Source organism: Anopheles cruzii, chromosome 3, assembly GCF_943734635.1.
Source record: "Anopheles cruzii chromosome 3, idAnoCruzAS_RS32_06, whole genome shotgun sequence".
Classification (NCBI taxonomy): domain Eukaryota; kingdom Metazoa; phylum Arthropoda; class Insecta; order Diptera; family Culicidae; genus Anopheles; species Anopheles cruzii.
Genome location: NC_069145.1, coordinates 56,854,600 through 56,872,951, shown reverse-complemented (window position 1 = coordinate 56,872,951; position 18,352 = coordinate 56,854,600). Strand labels below are relative to the sequence as shown.

Sequence of the window (18,352 nt, the reverse complement as noted above, 5' to 3'; positions counted from 1 at the left end):
TGTTTTGGTGGCACACAGTAGTAATGGTATGGTGGAATTAGGGCTCATTTTTTTAGCTCTGTCTGCTCTTACCTATTGCTTTTGGGTGTTTTAATCAAAAGAAAAAAAAAGCGACTGTGAGCGATTCTGCTCCCGCAATAGACAGCTGAGCGGGACTGCTCAGTATTCATTATGTTTCGGGAACGGGACTCCACAATATTTATAATATTCATGTTAATTGCTACAAACGCCGCTTACTACTCACCTTGACTTGCAGTTTTTGCAATCTACTTCTTGGTGATTGCGAATACACTTTTCACACTGCATGATGAGAAACCAGCAGCGCTGCTTTGAGTCTGTCTCACCTGTGCTCGTTTTATGAGCGAAGCGAACGTCTCAGCCGACTGAAGTGAGTTGTGACGCGTGATTTCGCCTCACTACTGGGTGAAGTGAGAAGCAGTTTGATCTACGAGATCGACGTACGACTGTCTCGTCTCGCCTCTTCTTTGCGTCCGGACCGGCACCTCACCACTGATAAGAACGCGCGTCATTCGCCAAGGTGGTTGGCGCTACTCATCCTGCGCCCGGAAGATCGACTAACACTGCTGACACGCCGTCTAGAGCTTTAATTGGCGGCACATTCACACTGTCACAAATTGACACCGTACCTGTGCCCTGAGACACTACGTCATAAGGGCCTTCTGCCGTTCCGGGGCGTACTGTTCCGGGAATTTATTGATTCTCGGCTAGGGCTCGGGAACCGCACGCCGATAACAACACTTTTTCACTCCATCGCACTCCACCACTCGCCGCTAACTACACGTATTCACTTGGCAGCGTTTTACCGTTGTCTCCAAACAAGCACCAACAGAACTTGAAAAACAATGAATCGTCGTCTGATCTGAATGCGTAGCAAATCTCTATCTACCACCGAAACGTAACCAGACTTCGGACAAAGATCGTTGACCTAAAATTGGCGACATTGTTGTGTTGTCGGAGGCTTGGCTCGACGGGGACATTCCAACTGCACTCTTCTGCGTCGACGAATACACTGTGGATCGGTGCGATCGTGGCTTCAAGTCCAGTACGCTCAATGGAGTGCTAGTTGCCATCAGGTCTGGTGAGTTCTGGTGCTCGGACCTCGAGCTTGAGTTGATCAACCTCTGTAAGCTTTCGGTGATCGGTGATTTCAACCAACCATCACTGGGGTCATTATTGACACTCCGCTCGTGAACTTTCGGCATCGGTTGCCATACGCCTCCAACTTCTCGTTCTTGTTAATGACTCTTTAGGAGCTCCCATATCCGTCCTACCTGCACCTACAGAACTGCTTCCGATCGATAAGCACCATCCACCTGTGTCCACCACAGCACGATAATTAATGTCAATTGTTATCCGTTTTTAACCCACATATAGATACTTCTTTATATATAAAAGTAAATAAAACTCCTCAGCATAATTATCTGTCTTTTCACGGTCCTTGTATCTAACTAACTTTATCCTGTTGTTCTTCTGATCGTTCTACTCTATCGCAGGCCTGCCAGCTGAGATCTACTACGTCCGCGAGGGGCAAGTGAACGAGTATGCGCTCCATTTCACCGTCCCGGTGCCGGCGGACGTCGAGGAGATATCCTTCACCTGGCAGAGCCTCGCCAAGAAGGGGCTCCCGTACCGGATCAACATCGTGTCGCCCGATTCGATTGCACTGCCGAAACCGTCGATGAACATTTCCTGGCAGGGCGAGGTGCCGGAGCACATCGAAACGTTCGCCATTTGGCTGCGCTGCAGTGGCCGCGAGTCGGCTGAGCTGGACGTGACCATCACCGTCGAGGTGACGCTCGATCGGCTGACCGGCAACGTGACGGAACTGCTATTTCGGCGGAAGAAAATTTGTCTCATGAGGTAAGCCGGAGGTGTGATGAAAGCCCGCCCCAATCGATTTCTTTGACCAACGAGATTTCCGTTTCCCGTTTCAGTGAGCATCCGGACGTCAATCAGCCGGATCCGTACCTGCTAGAGAATGCCTCGAACGCCCAAAACGGGCTGATAACACTGATAATTGGCGGCATACTGGCGATCGTGTTCGTGGCCATCATCATCATGATCGCGTACTGTGCGCGGGGATCGTTCAACCGGAAGCCCCACCACGCGCAGCCGATCCGGACGTCGAGCTTTCAGCGCTTACAAACCCATGCACCTTCGGCCCCGTCCTCGATCGTGTCGCCACCGTCGATCGCACCGACGATAGCGACCCTCTCGCGCACCCGCATCTACGCCAACGCTGAACCGGAAGAATTGCAGCGTCGCATCTCCGAGCTGACCGTGCAGCGGTGCCGTGTACGACTGTCAAGCCTGCTACAGGAAGGAACGTTCGGGCGGGTCTACCGTGGAAGCTACAACGACAGCCAGGAGGTGCTGGTGAAGACAGTTGGGCCGCACGCTTCGCAGATTCAGGTGTCGCTGCTGCTGCACGAGGGTATGAGTCTGTACGGGGCCCAACACCCGGGTATTCTCTCCGTGCTGGGAGTCTCGATTGATGATCACACCGCCCCGTTTCTGCTCTACCTGGCACCGGAGAATACGCGCAACTTGAAGATCTTCCTGCAGGAACCGGTAGCCCGCACGCTGACCACGATCCAGATCGTCAAAATTCAACTACAGCTAGCGCAAGCGCTCGGCCATCTCCACAGTCACGGTGTCATCCACAAGGACATTGCGGCACGGAACTGCGTGTAAGTGTCGCATTCCTACGTATCGTCGCTATCGTTTTCTAACGCACCTTCTGTGTCACCAACAGGATTGACGACCAACTGCGGGTGCGTTTGGCTGACAACTCGCTGTCGCGGGATCTCTTCCCCGGCGACTACTACTGCCTCGGTGACAGCGAGAACCGTCCGATCAAGTGGCTCGCTCTGGAATCGATCCAGTACAAGCAGTTCAGCGAAGCATCGGACACGTGGGCCTTCGGTGTACTAATGTGGGAACTGTGCACCCTCGCCCGACAACCGTATGCCGAGGTATTTATTGTTTTAATTGTTATGGTCGTTTTGAGCTTCGTGAAATAATCCATCCATGTCTGCTTGATAGGTGGATCCGTTCGAGATGGAACACTACCTGCGCGATGGTTACCGGTTATCGCAGCCCATCAACTGTCCAGATGAGCTGTAAGTATCTGGAGTGATTGTTGCGCGCCCTCTGGAATTATACCTTACTTTTTCCGCTTGTCCGTATCCTTTAGGTTCGCAATAATGGCCTACTGCTGGACGATGCTCCCGATGGAGCGTCCGTCGTTTGAACAGCTTCAGATCTGCCTGCAGGACTTCTACGCGCAGCTGACGCGCTACGTCTAGGGATTGCCGAGTCCCGGTCAACGGTTCTACATGTTTCCTACGCCCCGGGCACTATCGTTAAGCTTTAGATTTAGAGTAAAAAATCGGCCGCAACAACCGAACGCCGCCGCAGCCACCGCCACCCTCCTTCAGTCGCTCAACCGATCGACCGTCCCATCCGGTCCATCGTTGTCATCGCCGACAACGGAGAGCAACACGACGCCACACAACAACCAGCATCAAGACGGTGCGTCCAGCCGAACTTTCTTGACCCTACCGATGCGGTGGGGAGCGACTGCGCCTTCGTGACAGATCGCTGTCCCACCACCGCCGCCGCCGGCACTGGTGGAGAGCAAGGAAGGTGTTCGTGCCAATGCTGGTTGCCATACGCTTGGTAAAAAAGCGAAAAAAGCCGTCACAGATGGCGCACGGAAGGAAACGCTCCGTCGTGATCGCGTCGGCTTCCGGACACTAGATAGAGTTGGTGGAGTTAGTTCCGGGTTGCGCAAAGCGGGTGCCAGTGCGCCCATCAAAGACAATATCGCCGCGACGGAGGAAAACCCATACGTTATTCCCTACGGTTCTCGATGAGCTGCGAAGGCTGCTTGGATTGTGATCGCCAACCCCCGATGTCGTCATAGAAGTAGTCGCCGAGTGAAAACAAGGTCGTGCCAAAAAGGACAAGAAAAGAAATTGAAACATGATTTAACATGAAGAGAAACAACCGGAACTTCCCGGAACTTCTTTAGTGCTCGTGTTTAGCGTGTAATAGTAGTATGTAAAGACGAATGCATTTGTTAGTTTGTTGGTTTGTTAAACGATGGTGGTAGATTTTTAACCCTTTTTTAATGAAACGAATTGAACAAGCCGAAAAGTGTTGGCATGATGACAATGGAAGCGGTCATGACGCCAGTTTAGTCTAATCATGCATTCTAATCATCTTTTCTGACGCGCAAAGGAACAGACCTTTCGCCGTAAGAATTCATATCCATTCCGTGCATTCGAGAAACCAGCAGAGCGCTGGTGGCGCCCAGACATTTAAGCTGAATAGATTTGATAGAGCTAGATTTTTGTTTCAATCAAACCCTCTTCCCTTTTGTACATAAAAGCATATTTGCATAATAATGGATGGAAAGAACTAACACGAAATCGATTTGCTAATGGGGGATATAGCTTGTTTCCGCCACGGTACCACAGAAGGTTTACTATTTATTTATAGTCGCGACCAGCACAGCAACCGTTAACAAAGAAAACCTGCGGCTCCTAGATTGGTTTCCGTATCCAAGTATTCGAACACCAAGAACGAAATAAGCCGTGTATGGAGTAGACAAGTGTTGTGCGATCCATTCGTCGAAACAATTCGATCTAAACACCAAACCAGGAAAAAAGACATAGATCAGATGATCGTTGTTTCCGATTTCTTTTAGGTCATGCTACTAATGTACACATAATGGCGTAACGGGCGTCTTGTCTTGCACTCATTGAAGATGGTGTAGACACGCGTTTCTACCACACTACCAGGAGAATGTATTACCTTCACTGGTCTTGAGTTTTGTTTTTTGAATGAGTTGCTAATTATCTCCTGGCGTATCGTATAATCATTATCAGAACTGTCTAGCATCTACTCGTGGATTAATAAAGGAAATACTGCTGTAAAATGTAAACTATAGTTATGATCACATGCTACCCTCCGGTTCCGAAAACCACGACTTTAAAATCTCTTGTGTTAAGAAGGTAAGATACAAATATATGAAGAAGTTTGAGAAAAAATAGTTTGGAGAATGACGCTGGGCTTTCATGGACATCTTATTCCAGTTATATCACAGGCCGAATTGCGCCTGAAGCCTAATTTCAATTGCCTCATCGACACTGAACTTCAGATGCTAGAGCTAAACTACAAACGAGCGACCTCCATATGCGCCATCCTACCCGTTCCTCGTCTCATTGACTTAGAATGAGAAATTGTGAAGATACTATACGCCACGCATGCCTGCCGAAAAGAGTATATGCGTGAGGAGACTGGCCACAGGTGTGAGACCAAGACGGGTTTTTATACGGCATGGCTCACGAGACCATGGGACGATTTACCTTTGTGTTCACCTCGGTGTTCGCCTTAGTGTTAAACATTTAAACATTTTTCCCTTTACTAGAAAAAACAAACATAAAAAAAAGGTAATTTATAAAAATAATAAGTTGAATAAAGTTTGTCAAACGGGCAGTTTATTGGAGAAAATAATCAACTAGTGGAAAATCGTACACAAGTGAGCGCTGCTTTCGATCTCGTCCATCAAAAAGCAGCACCGAGATCAACGACCGATGTTGGATTGTTCATGTTATTCGGTGTTGCACCAAGAGAAGGGCAAGACATGATATTGGAAAGTTTGGTTGGCGGCGTCGCCCTTGTTCTTGATCCGCATCTTCGTTGCTCCGTGTGGACTCGTATGCCGGTAGTAAATAGTGGTAAGTTGTCGAAGAGCAACTTGACTGGAAGGATGTTTATAGGCGGTGCACGTCAGAACATGATAGACAGCAGGCGGAGTGTGAAGGACTGATTGGGGCTACTCATCGTGTTGTAGTATTAAGGACTGTTGAGTGAGTACCAAATACTAGTGCGGGATTAGGAAGGACGAGGCGGTTCGTAGAGAGGGCTGGAGGGTGCGTATGGAGGACTGGAGGGTGCGTAGCAAGGACTGGTGGGTGAGTATTTAGGACTGGTAGGTGAGTAGCAAGGACTGGATGGTGAGTATTTAGGACTGGTAGGTGAGTAGCAAGGACGAGGCAGTTCATAGGGAGGACTGGAGGGTGAGTAGGAAGGAATACAAGAACTAGTAGGAAAATAACAATAAAAGTAAGGACTGGTGGGTAAGTATTTAGGACTGGTAGGTGAGTAGCAAGGACGAGGCGGTTCGTAGGAAGGACTGGAGGGTGAGTAGGAAGGACTGGAGGGTGAGTAGGAAGGACTGGAGGGTGAGTAGGAAGGACTGGAGGGTGAGTAGGAAGGACGAGGCGGTTCGTAGAGAGGGCTGGAGGGTGCGTAGGGAGGACTGGAGGATGAGTAGGTAGGACTAAAACAACTACTAAGAAAATAGTATCTTCGCTCCATTCGATAATTATGCACCAACCCGTACAATTGGCGACATACGAGAGATGTCTGATGTAAATCAGAAATGTCCAAATATTTAAAAATATTTTCCATTACCTGCAAAAGTGTAAAGCCAGAACGTAACAACTACACAACGCAACGTAACACAATTGTACAAGTTCTTACTTCATTCGGTAGATCCAAGATGCCTACTGGCTTTCGCGGCGCAACTGTTAGCTCCGGCTGTTCGGTTTCATTTTCGTGCTCGTTCATTGTTCGACTCAGCTGCGGCATTTTCAGGGAATTATCCATATTTGAGTTTTCAACCTAGAAATCTTATCTTCGCTTTCGCTTACTTTTCACTAAGCGTCTTTTCTTCGTTTTCAGCGATTGTTCAAGCGTTTGAAGAGAGCAGCGTTTAGAATGACGATGTTGATCGAGCAACGAAGCGAGTCGCAATGAACCTCTGGAACCACCTTTACTCTGGATCAAGGAAGACACGATGATATGCGGAACACACGATGCTCGACAAAGTTTGCAAATCTTTCAAGCTGACCAAGCAGGCTATGGCTACATTTAACACTCACTTTGCTCACGCAATTTGCAGGCCTGAATTCAATTGCGCAACGCTGGTCTAAATTTGTTGAACCAATCTACAAAAAAAAGTATTGGCATTCGATTCGTTCCCAAAACTTTATGGACCAATTTTAATGAAAGAATCATGTCCATTGAATCAAGCATAAGAGGAGAAGATAACAGATTGATAGTCAAATGACAATTTATTTTAACGTAATACAGTGTGATAGTGCTGCAAGCACCATTTTCAGATATTTAAGTTCTAATCTAATAGCTTCGGTTTGAATTGTTTTGCAAATTTGCAGATGGAAATTGATCAATGGTATTTAATATCAAGCCCCGGCATGATGCGACGCAGCTCCTCGATATTTTCAGGAAATATAAGGGCGCAGTTCGAAATCGTCAGCTTCTGAAGCAATGGAAGATGTAAAGGAATGGTCATCAACCATGCCTTGGTTATCTGTACACAAAAAGTTATGGTAAATAAGTTATGAGATTCAACAGTGTTTAGTTGCGTAGGTTTAGTTTGCGTGAATGTACTTACTTTATGACAAGCTTTCAAGTACAGGGCCGTGATTCTAGATTCTTTGTACATCAGCACGAAGCACCGGTCAGTAATGCAAGAATAAGCTACGTGCAAAACACTTAGGCGCCGGAACGCCGGGCTTAGTGAACGAAAGGGCGCAAACCGTCCCAACTGTCCATCCTCGACAGTAGCGAAACATCCCACCAGATGAAGCTCCTGAAAGTGGGTGAATATTTAAATCAATTAGTTGTCAATATGTCCCAGTTGATTCAATGTGAAAATGTTACCTGTAGCTTTGGAAAGTTTTTGAGTAAAGGCAGCCAAGCACATGTTTCATGCTCTTTCCAGCTCAGCTGAATCATCGTTATTTCTGGACATTGTAGTGCGAGAGCTTGCAAGATAGGTGATATTGCATTCTGGTCACATCGTAAATACACTTTTCGGAGCTTTATGAATCCTTTGAAAAAAATGCTGACGCTTTCTTGATCAATTTCCTGTTGCCACTTGTCAATATCCAAACGGATCACTTCCAGTAGTCGTACTTGAGTTGTTGTTTCATGAATGGGACGAAATGGCAAGAGAAACCCCCCAGTCTTTCCGTGCCGGACAAGGTCGTCTTCCAAATCTTTTGTTCCGAAGTACGGGCATCGTGATATCACTAAGTTCTTAATGCTATCCATTATGTGAGGTCTATAAACATATGCATCGAAATCGCGAAAACAAGCACTCGTATCCAGGAACAAGTTGGTTAGATTCTTCAGTACAGTATGTAAGTCATAACACATGAGTAACCAAGCAAGAGGGCACGCAGTCAGCGTTAGGTCTCGAAGATTCACAAAGTGCTTCAAGATTGTGTACATGTTGTCGCCCGGCAAATCAATCTTAACGAATTGAAATGAATTTACAACATTCATTTGCTCGCGAGTCATGCTGTTCAATATAGTACTGCACACAGTCGGCCAATCTTTAAGTCGAATGTTGCTGAAACGGACGTTTTTATATTGCCTTTGGCTGTTTGTTATAACGTCCAGGAGGACTTTCAAGCCCAAGCGCTCAATTTTGCTAAAATCGAGACAAAAACACATCGTGTCTCGCATGTTTCGCCTACTAAATACAATTTTAAACCATTGGACGCACACCAACGAAGCCTGTTTTAAATCGGAAAATTCCAAATATTGAAATATGTTTTCCAGTATCTGCAACAGAATAAAGCATAAGAGATGATATAGCGTGCAATTGATATAAGCGTGCAATTGATATAATCGACAATTTCTTACTTCGTGAGGCAAATCCAAGATGGACGCTTGTTCCGGCCGGTGGTTTTTTTCTGTGATGTCGTTGTTCATCGTTACCTGCAATAAAACACGAGCTCCTGTACTGTACAATAGCTTTCGAACAAACTACCTAGTCCTTTATCAGTATAGGAAGTTTAAAAACTCATAAAAATAAGTATTATAAGAAACGACGATACCTACGCAACTGTTCTCACTGATTGATGAGCAGAGAATCATTAATTGGTGCGAGTTCGTTCGTTGAGCCATAGAAGGCCAACTAGGATCAACACAATAATAGGCCTGATTATCATTCTCTAATTGACTACTCAAGCGGTCATCTGAGTTCACTTTGGTATTAGCGCACCGTTTGAGTTCTCAAACGCTCAAACGCAAACTGGATGAACGCTCTCTCTGGAAAGCTTTCGGCTGGATGAACTTGTTCACTCGATCAATCGAGTTGTCCAGGCATTATGGTTTTCAAACGGAGACTCGAATTTGACAATCGAGTTTCCGTCAACTTTTCGTAACGGAAAGTGCCGTTCTGTTAGGATGTCTTTGATTTTATCAATTATTTTGTATTGTTTATGCTGCGCCGTGCAAAGATAGTGATGCTTTCAAAGATAGTTTGTATTTTGGTGATGAAAACTTCAATTTGTCAAATTTATGTCGCAAAATTTTGCGAAGAATCTTAGTATTTTCAGTTCCTTTACTGCCACTGTCGCTAGTCCAAAGTGGGTCTGCCTAATTAAGAGCCTGCTTTACAGCAAATAGGATAAGTGATAGGGAACTCAGGGTCCCAACCCAGTCCCAAGAAAACAAAATTAATGCCTTTGAGAGAAAGATCCTCAGAAGGATACTAGGCCCAGTGAAGGATGGAGAGCACTGGAGGATCAGGCATAATAGTGAAATCTATGCAGTGTTCGATGACCCAGAGGTCTCCACCATGATAAAGAAACAAAAATTGCAATGGGCGGGCCACATTATACGGATGAACGAAACAAGGCTACCAAAGAAAACGTTATTGGGAACGGTACACGGCAGGAGACCAGTCGGTAGGCCAAGAGCCCGATGGGAGGACAGCGTCCGTAAGGCCAGCGAGGACCTGCCCGGTGTAGCAGACTGGAGAGGCAGGGCAATAGGCCGAGACAGCTGGAGGGTCTCGATACAAGCGGCCATAGCCCGAATCGGGCGTTCGCGCCACCAATAGATGGATAGATAGATAGATAGGGAACTCAGTAGCTCACACATTGGTGTACAACAAGAACAAATAATCATGTACACCGAGAACGCGTTATTGTAAACGCGTAAACGTTGAACCAACAAGTGTTTCGTTATTATGGCCGGCGACAGAGCCGCACCGAATCCGAACGTTGCTTGCCGATCACCGATCACTTTCATCGCGTTGGAAAACGGGCCCAGCTAGCAGCCGAACTCGCTGTGTGATTCGGAACTAACCACACAGGCCGTCGCGCATTACGTTCGCTATTTCGTTCTCAAACTTGTATTCGTGATCTCGGTGATCCGCCAGCTTACAATATTTCGAGTTACAACCTTTTACACATCTAAAAATTTCAAAAATGTAATAGCAAAAATCGCACGCACAGCTGAACTGCTACCTGTGTATGTGTATCTGTGTGTGCAATGTTTACAAAAATGCACCAGAAATGACAGTTCGTACTCAAAGAGCTTGACAAGCTTTCACATTTAAGCTTTTTAGCACATTTTAGCACATTTAGCACTCGGAGCTTCTCTAATTGAAAACCGTAATGCCGACACACGAGATTGCCATTTGAGATTGACAACTCAAGTACTTGAAAACCGTAATCGGGGGGAATATCCTGCATCCGATAGTGATTAAGGAAGGAAATCACACCACCTTTTTTAGCCGTTGCAATAAACGCAGAACAGCATAGAAAAGCATTTATCTTTCGCAGAAAACCCGTTTCAGATGCTTAAATTCTTATTCACAAATAAATATGTCATTCTTTTACGAAAATTAGCTGAGCAACAATTGGTCGGGAACGTGCGTGCATCTATGAACCTTGGGAGATTCTGACGTTTGAGTCATCAAATCAAAACACGCACTTGAGTGAACTGGACCAGGCTCGTAAAAGTAAGACATAATTTCTGTACAAACATATTCTCTGAATAATGGTTTTATATCTAACTGCAACAATATTTGATTATGTCTGTCTCAAGGTTAAAATAATCGGCTATGCTTAACCGCGCGATCTACATCCTCATCGGCATGTTGTCGGTGAAGCTGGGTCGTAGTGATCCGGGGATGCCCGTGTCGAACATACCAATGTATAGCGATGGGATCTATTTTGAAGAACTGAAAACGATGAAGGTTCAGGCGAGCACTTGGACCCTCCGTGCTGAATACGATATCTTACAATTTGTCGCAGAGTTGGCAACAGCCAACCGAACCGTCTTCCCGTTGTTAGAAGCGTGTGCCAAAATGCAAAGCAGTAGTGCCGGTAATTGCGAGGGTATCGGCGACATTCGGGAGCTAAACAGTGAATTGAATGAATTTAGCACATTGTTGAAAAGCTTCTGTGAAGAAACGGCCGACGAATCACCAGCCAGCCGGCGGCGGGCCCGCCGGGGCATTCTTCGCTCATGGTTTGGCCTTATGGACGATACCGATCGAGAGCATATTCACGATAACTTCACCCGTGTTAATCAGCAGCTGGCGATCGAGTCGTCGACACTGAAGCTGTTCTACAACACAACGAACCAGGCGCTAGCGGCTCTATCTGGAAATATCTTTAAAATTGATCCTAAACGGCCCCAAACGATTGACTTCACGCGCGAGGGCCAACTGCTGCTGATGGACATTCTGCTCAACAAAATCATCGCTAAAAAGAACCTTTTTATGCAACTGCTTCAGAGCACCACTTCGGACCGGTTGAGCGACAGCATCATCACCCCGAACCGATTGCTGGCTGAGCTGCAAAAAGTACAGAAGTTCCTACCGCTCGGCTTTCGCTTTCCAGTGGAGATGAATTTGCGTGAAGTGCTTAAGCTGTATGCCCTATCAAAGGTCGCCGCGTACGTCGAGGGCTGCCGACTTGTGGTGCACATTCTCATTCCCCTCTGCAACCGCTCGACATACCGAACGTTCAAGGGAACACCGATCCCTTCGATCGATAAGAACCGACAACTTCTGTCCATGATCGTGCTCGACCAGGACGTGTTGGCAGTCGACGAAGCAACGTCTACTGGCATCCTTCTGTCTTTCGAAGAATACAAACAATGCCAGCATCTAAACGATTTCGCTTTCTGCAACGTACACCGTGTCGTACGCAATTTGACTACCGCTGAAGAGTGTTTAGCGGCCACTTACTTCAATCGCACACACCACGGTTCGAACTGCCGGGTGTCACGGATACAGATCAATCATCAGTTGTGGCTGCAGCTGGCGAATCCCAATGACTGGATTTACGTGATGCCAAACTACACGGACATCACCATACAACACAGCGCTGACCGCGTAAACGCACTGACCCTGCATGGTGTTGGCATGCTGCGGCTGCTGCGTATGTGCCATGTGCAATCGCAGGACGTTTGGTTACAGTATGTCCCACAGCTTGGCGGTAACAAAATCAGAGCCACGAAAGATTCTACCGTATTCGCTCTCCCAGTGACGATCACACGCGAGCAATCGCTAGCGATCGGTAGCAGCACGGGCGATAGCAGTCGTATCATACCAGTTGGCCATAAAGCTGAAGCTGCTTTGCTTGATTCGTCCGTTTTGGCCGGTGTTTACCGGGAACCGGCAACCATATCACCGTGGGTAATCTGCGGTATCGTGTTTGGCGCGTCTGCCGTGCTGTTGCTTGTGGGGCATGTGTTTGGCGACAAGTGTCAGTGGTTTTCAGGATTGCCAAATAGAATGTTCCGCAGGGAAGAAGTTCCTGCCATTACTACGCCTAGCCACGCAGACAGACAGGCCACGCATTACACGCCAAATACCTTAAGCCAATCACCACAGACTCCGCTCTGCGATGATTAGCCTTATTGAGGACCACCAAATCTAGCCTTAAGAACGCCCATATATGATGAAGACTCATATCAATAATCCTGCTTTCGAGAAAGATCATATATTGTGAATAACTATCGTGTGCCTTGAAACCAAATCCCTCTGAGTTTTTAAGGGTTAGGATTATATGTACGATACGATTCGTCCATTTCGGGACATTAATGACTATTTCATGTACATCGATCTATGTACAAAGAACGAAACATGTCTCAAAAACAGTAATTTTTGGAAATTAATCGTAAGGGAACCCGGTGTTCCAGAATCGGAAGTGATAGATCGCCACTTGTTTTAGTAAATTTTAATAAAAGATATAAAATAATTTGGTAAATTTGACTTAGGTTAAGATCTCAATAATAAAACCTTCCATCTATTAAATTGTGAAATTTAATATTGTAATTACGTATTGTCATATGTAAACAAAATGGATTTGAAGCTTGCAACAGCTACGAACGAACAGTCAGAATCAAAGCAAGCTCAGAATCAGAATTCTTGCTGTAATCGGACAGGCCAAGAACGCGTGCAGACAGACAGTCCGACGATGCTGCGCCAGTTGAATACTATCGCGAGAAGATTCTCATCCTCACTAACACCAGCGGCCGCGCAAGAAAGCAATGAAACAAGTTTGCTTCCGGATGTGTTATCTACACGCCTGGCTACCGCAATTGGCAAGCAGATTAATGAAGAGCACACGCTTAGCTACACTTACCGTTCTATGTCGTACCATTTTGCCAGCTCTAGCGTTGGTCTACTGGGATTGGCAGGTAAGACTTCCCAAGTTACCCCGAATGATCCTTCTGGGATTGCTCTTTTCTGTATCCGTTCACACTAGCATTCTATCGCAAATGGTCCTCCGAAGAACTGCAGCATGGTGAACGATTAGCCGATTTCTTGGTCCTACGAAATTCGGATGTGATACTGGCGGGAATCTCCAAGCCGGTGCAACGATGCTGGGCTGATGACATTGGGTGTACGATACAGCAGACGATCGCCTTCGAAACGAAAACTGCCATTTCGTTGTCCCAGCTTTATCGCGTTGCCCAACTCGAGCAGGATGTGGTCTTAATGGATCTGCTGACGGTTCACTTTATGCGCGAACAATGTTCCGCTCTGCGCACCCTTCACCTGTTGGAGGCCCAATGGCACCAGTTGCGAACCGCTCCTGGTGGAATTTACTTTTTCGACAAAATTGCACAAACCATGTCCGCCAGCGGGGCTAGTGATCAATAAAACAACATACCACGTGATTTGAAATTAAATTTAGCCACTTTATTGCACGGGCACTCGACTTGTGCCATATTACACGTGAAAATTTTCCACCGACGTAAGCGTTGTTTCGATCAGAAGATTGAAATCTAGTTCGTTTAGGTTGGCCTTCGCTGTAAGCAGATCGAAAAAGTTGTCCAACGGTTGCTGAAGCTTCTTCGCAGCCCCAAGTCCCTGGCAGAGATCTGTGTGCAATATTCGTTGAAGGTAAATGACAACCCGATTCAAGAGAAACAGATTTGCTATGTTAACGTGCATTTCAAAAATGAGTAATCAACGGCTAATGAACGGAAATGATCGTGTTATCGTTAAGGATAAAGAAACGTATTATTACAAAAAAATGAATACAAAAATAAGCAAGAAAAACATGCACAGAACTGTACGGCGAAAGTGCAAAGTAGTCTAGAAAAGGAGTCGAAAAATCTGGATATACCCCGCTAGACACGTGGGGAATTGAAATTCGAGCATCATTAGTACCACCAGGCAGACGATCACGCACGCAAGCACGCTATACGCCAGCGTTAGCAATAGTGTCTTGCGTAAGGAACACGTCGATGCGCCGTTCCGAACCCTCCAGCCATTACGCTGGTTAGCACGCCTGGCTCTCCAACCCTTGGCTGGGGAATCGCGACAAAGTTGCACCAAAAAGGACGACGTCGAAGATGTGCAACGGTACAGCCGTGTATCTGTGGTGAGTTGTTTGCCTTCCCCATCACCCGGGGGGTGATCTACGTTCATTCCCAGGCCCGATTCCAAATCGACGAGCGACGAAGGCGATGCAAGTCGCAATGCATTTAAACTGGCGTACGTTCGCAGATTGCGCGAACGCGGAGAGTCCTCTGACGACGAGTGACCGCATGACGGCGGGGATTGCTGTGATGGCGATGATGAAGCGGATGAGAGGGTCCGAGCAACAAGATGTTGCGAAAGGAACCGACTGTTCGGTGTGGAACTCCACGAACTGCCACTGAGCAGCCAAAGCAACGGCTGACAGCAGCAGCCGAGCAATGGAAGGCAAACTGAAAGGCGAAAATGGGCAACGAAATGAAAAACACCGATGAGGAAAACTAAATGCCACAAAAACATACACCATTACTTACACCAGATCGACATACAGAACATGCAAACGAAAAACGGAACGGAAAAGCTCCGGGGATACCTTTCGGTTGATAGTCACGCTTTTTGTTGTGCGTTGAGCCCCGCGGGTGCACGGAGTTTCCGGAGAGGATGTTCATCGCATGTTCGCGACCACGCAGCATCGCGCTGACCGGGTGGTTCCAGCTGTTCAGCAACCGGCGGGCACGCGAACGCGGCAACAGCATCAGCAGGCCCAGCTTCCGCCGAATGCCGTCCGGTGTGTCCTCGATGTCAGCAAAAATCACCTTCACGACGTCGATCTGTAGCTCAAACACGTGGTGATCGACGTACTGCATGAACGCATCGTAGGCAAGAGCGCGATACCCAAGGTACGAAAAGAACGAGCAAAACCCTAGCGGCAGCGGAAAGGCCAGGGTTTCCACTGCCAGACAGTAGCGCTCCAGCATGGCAAAGAGCCGCACCAGAAGCGCTCGATCGAGTTGATCGATCAGTGCGAACCCACGTTCGGTTCCTTCGAGCGCAAGATCGAGACCGGCCGTTCGACACACCAGCACACATAGGGCACGTGCCTGTTCCAGCTGTGCGGCTACGTAACGAGTGGCGACGGCGTGTACGTGTGAGGTCGATGGGTTGCTGTCGTAGAATGCGTTCTTAAGCCAACGGAAGCCGGTCACCTCCTTGACGCTGTGCTTCACGAGGTGCATGCTCAGCTCGCGCAGGTTCACGTTTAGCACCAGCTCCTGTTTGTTGGCCGTGCAGGCTTCCGATTCGACGAACGGCAGCAAGTCGTTTGGCAGTGCCCGGCGGCTGGCCGCGGCGCTGGCAAAAAAATCCGAACCAATGTTGGCAATCGGATTCGCCGGTGACATGGGAGTGGTGCAACGAGACAACGCTTCCGGTTGGTAGCAGGCAAGCGAGTACATGAGCTTCTCGCGTACCTGCTCCTGTTGGAAGCGGGTTCGCTCCTTGCTGTTGTTGTCGTTCAGTCGATCCCACAGCAGCGTCCAGATGTCCTTGCGGAAGGGCGAAAGCCTTTGCTGCGGCGACAGCAGCATCATTGTCGTGTTGTAGAGAGTTTCGTGCGAAAGACCCACGTTCAGGCGGCCCACTTTCGCTTCGATCGGTTTCGCAGTACTGCAGGAAGTCAGCGGCAGGAGCCGGTAGAGGGCGAGTTGATCCTGCGTTAGGCCCTTCTTGGCCGACGCATACGCACCGGCAATAAGTGCCTCCTTCAGTAAGGGCACCGTATCCAGGTGCAACGGTCGCTCCATGACGATGCCCAATATCTAACCGGAAAAGAATGGTCAGCAGACTGGTGGTGGAACCAAACCAAAGGCGCACTTGCTTACCTCCGAAAAGATCTCTATAATATCACCGTTGGAGTGGGCCAAAAAGTAATGCACGATTGCGAGGCGATTATCGATCGACGTGTCGTTCCGAAACGCATCGATCAGGTGCGCCTTCGGGATAGTGATCGAGATCAGATCGAGCGTGGCCGAGTCGTAGCAGATGTTGTTCGTCGTAAAGCACGGCACGAGCTGCGTGATGGGCGCGCGCGTAAATGGTGCACTGACGATGTGGCACGACGGTTCGTGCGAAAGTCCTACATCGAGCAGATGCATGAACAGGTCCGCCTGGAACACCAGCACATGGTGATCGCCGTGCAGCGTGAACGTTGGCTTCATCAGTTTCGCCTTCTCCCAGGGAATGCCGGGGATGACGCAGTGTATGACACACCCGTGATGGAGGATGGTTACCGAGTATGCAAAGTGTACGTCGAAGATGGCCTGTGACATTCCCGGCTGGCCAGTACCCGACGGTGCATCCTCTTCCTGCGGCTTGATCGGCTGATAGAGATAATAGTGACAGACAAACAGCATGCCCGACTCATCGCTAACGATCACAAGGTTCAACGAGGAGTCGTGAATGCGCAGCGGTACGGTGTCGTCCTCGTAGATGTCCTCGCTGCTGGAGGCCGGTATTTTGGGCAGATTCAGCGGAATGTTTAGCACGGTTTCCGTCGGCAGATCATCGTGAAACTGATACGCGGAGAGCGTCGGCTGCATTCGTTGCGACTCGGCATCACCCTCGCCGGACGCAGTGCCCATTTCGTCCAGTTCCTTCTCGAAGATGGTTCTGGTGCTCGGCTTCAGGTGAATATAGTACAGTGCCTGAACGGTAGGATCCCACTGAGCCCAGATGAAGCGCTTTGTGATGGTGTCACTCTTCAAACTGCCCCGATCCAACTCCCAGGCCCGTGGGTTTGTGTAGTCAATACGAGTTCCGCCAAGACTGCTACCGCCAGCAGCAGACGCATCATCGTTGCTTTCAACCGATTTCAGCGATACCGTGTACAGAAGCACGTGTTCGTGGTGTACCAGCAAAAGAAATTTGTCCTGATAGTTCTTCTCAAAGGTGGACAGTTTGCGCCACAGAAATGTGGCCATCACCTGTCGATTGCCGTCCGTTTCCAGGAGAAGCTGAGGCTGAACGTTGTCTACTTTTGGTCGTACCTCCACGAGATATGCTCGGTATATATCCGCATTCCGTCCGGATTCGTCCAGCTTCAGCTCCTTCAACACGTACAGCAGCAGCGTGCGGGTGAGGTTTACCGACGCCTGTATGACGTTCTCGCGGCCCGCAAACGTGTACAGCACATCGAACGTTTTGTTTTTGGCCATATAAACACCGATGTTGGTGCGCTGCTGCGGGTGCTGCTCCTGTGGCTCGTCGCGGTTTCGCTTGGCGTCGAACGAAACCCAACTGGCCAACAGCGAACTGTCCTGTTCCTTGCCCAAGATTCGCCACTCGACAGCAACATCTGCAAGTCATGAGCCGATCAAACACGGTGGACACCTGAAAAAGTGGCCGCACCCCGTCCCCTTCAAATACCTCGATTTCCACCAAGTGCGAGTAGGCCGCAAAAATTGGCTGCTAAATTTTCCTGCTTCAACATTACGGCACAGTTACGTGCTGTGCAGTTACGGCCTGGGGCGAATTCCGACACACAACCACACACCAGAGGACGCAGGAAAACCTCGTTCTTAAACACTAACCACAAATATTTGCTCACTTCTAGATCATATTAAGACGTAATGGCAATGGGCTGGAAGTGGAAAATGAATCCGATCCCTTTTGAGAGAAAACGACAAGCACACACAGAAGCAGGTCGGAAATCAA

The 18,352-nt window shown here is 48.1% G+C and overlaps 5 protein-coding genes across 5 annotated transcripts in view; 3 read left to right on the top strand and 2 right to left on the bottom strand.

Moving 5' to 3' along the window:
• Positions 1-3,396, top strand: part of LOC128272667 (tyrosine-protein kinase Dnt) — a 95,780-nt gene extending 92,384 nt beyond the window's left edge. Inside the window, exons 2-6 of the mRNA XM_053010526.1 lie at positions 1,515-1,881; positions 1,956-2,711; positions 2,777-2,996; positions 3,067-3,143; positions 3,218-3,396. Coding sequence (XP_052866486.1) covers positions 1,515-1,881; positions 1,956-2,711; positions 2,777-2,996; positions 3,067-3,143; positions 3,218-3,329 — 1,532 coding nt within the window. The 3' untranslated portion in view covers positions 3,330-3,396. The remainder of the gene's footprint in view (positions 1-1,514; positions 1,882-1,955; positions 2,712-2,776; positions 2,997-3,066; positions 3,144-3,217) is intronic.
• A 3,886-nt stretch (positions 3,397-7,282) lies between these two features.
• LOC128270658 (uncharacterized) lies at positions 7,283-8,838 on the bottom strand. Its single transcript, XM_053008066.1, has 4 exons — positions 8,770-8,838; positions 7,780-7,908; positions 7,511-7,708; positions 7,283-7,426 (listed from the first exon to the last, which is right to left on the bottom strand). Exons 1-4 carry the CDS (start codon positions 8,836-8,838, stop codon positions 7,283-7,285), a joined length of 540 nt encoding a protein of 179 aa, XP_052864026.1.
• A 2,179-nt stretch (positions 8,839-11,017) lies between these two features.
• Positions 11,018-13,085, top strand: LOC128272848 (uncharacterized). Its single transcript, XM_053010731.1, has one exon. It carries the CDS (start codon positions 11,051-11,053, stop codon positions 12,782-12,784), a length of 1,734 nt encoding a protein of 577 aa, XP_052866691.1. The 5' UTR covers positions 11,018-11,050; the 3' UTR covers positions 12,785-13,085.
• A 147-nt stretch (positions 13,086-13,232) lies between these two features.
• On the top strand, positions 13,233-14,038 carry LOC128270657 (soma ferritin-like). Its single transcript, XM_053008065.1, has 2 exons — positions 13,233-13,572; positions 13,641-14,038. Exons 1-2 carry the CDS (start codon positions 13,233-13,235, stop codon positions 14,036-14,038), a joined length of 738 nt encoding a protein of 245 aa, XP_052864025.1.
• Positions 14,039-14,107: 69 nt separating this feature from the next.
• On the bottom strand, positions 14,108-18,128 carry LOC128272733 (protein pigeon). The gene is made up of 4 exons (XM_053010602.1): positions 18,065-18,128; positions 16,522-17,993; positions 15,234-16,458; positions 14,108-14,259 (listed from the first exon to the last, which is right to left on the bottom strand). The coding sequence occupies exons 1-4, from the start codon at positions 18,126-18,128 to the stop codon at positions 14,108-14,110; spliced, it is 2,913 nt and encodes a 970-aa protein (XP_052866562.1).
• Positions 18,129-18,352: the final 224 nt, after the last annotated feature.

Coding starts and splice junctions, on each gene's coding strand:
- LOC128270658 (XM_053008066.1), bottom strand. CDS start 8,838: ATGAACAACGACATCACAGAAAAAAACCACCGGCCGGAACAAGCGTCC. Junction 7,909..8,769: donor TCTTGGATTTGCCTCACGAA/GTAAGAAATTGT, acceptor CGATGTGACCAG/AATGCAATATCACCTATCTT. Junction 7,709..7,779: donor AAAACTTTCCAAAGCTACAG/GTAACATTTTCA, acceptor ACCCACTTTCAG/GAGCTTCATCTGGTGGGATG.
- LOC128272848 (XM_053010731.1), top strand. CDS start 11,051: ATGCCCGTGTCGAACATACCAATGTATAGCGATGGGATCTATTTTGAA.
- LOC128270657 (XM_053008065.1), top strand. CDS start 13,233: ATGGATTTGAAGCTTGCAACAGCTACGAACGAACAGTCAGAATCAAAG. Junction 13,573..13,640: donor TGGTCTACTGGGATTGGCAG/GTAAGACTTCCC, acceptor CGTTCACACTAG/CATTCTATCGCAAATGGTCC.
- LOC128272733 (XM_053010602.1), bottom strand. CDS start 18,128: ATGTTGAAGCAGGAAAATTTAGCAGCCAATTTTTGCGGCCTACTCGCA. Junction 16,459..16,521: donor TTATAGAGATCTTTTCGGAG/GTAAGCAAGTGC, acceptor TTTTCCGGTTAG/ATATTGGGCATCGTCATGGA. Junction 14,260..15,233: donor GCGTGACTATCAACCGAAAG/GTATCCCCGGAG, acceptor TATTGCACACAG/ATCTCTGCCAGGGACTTGGG.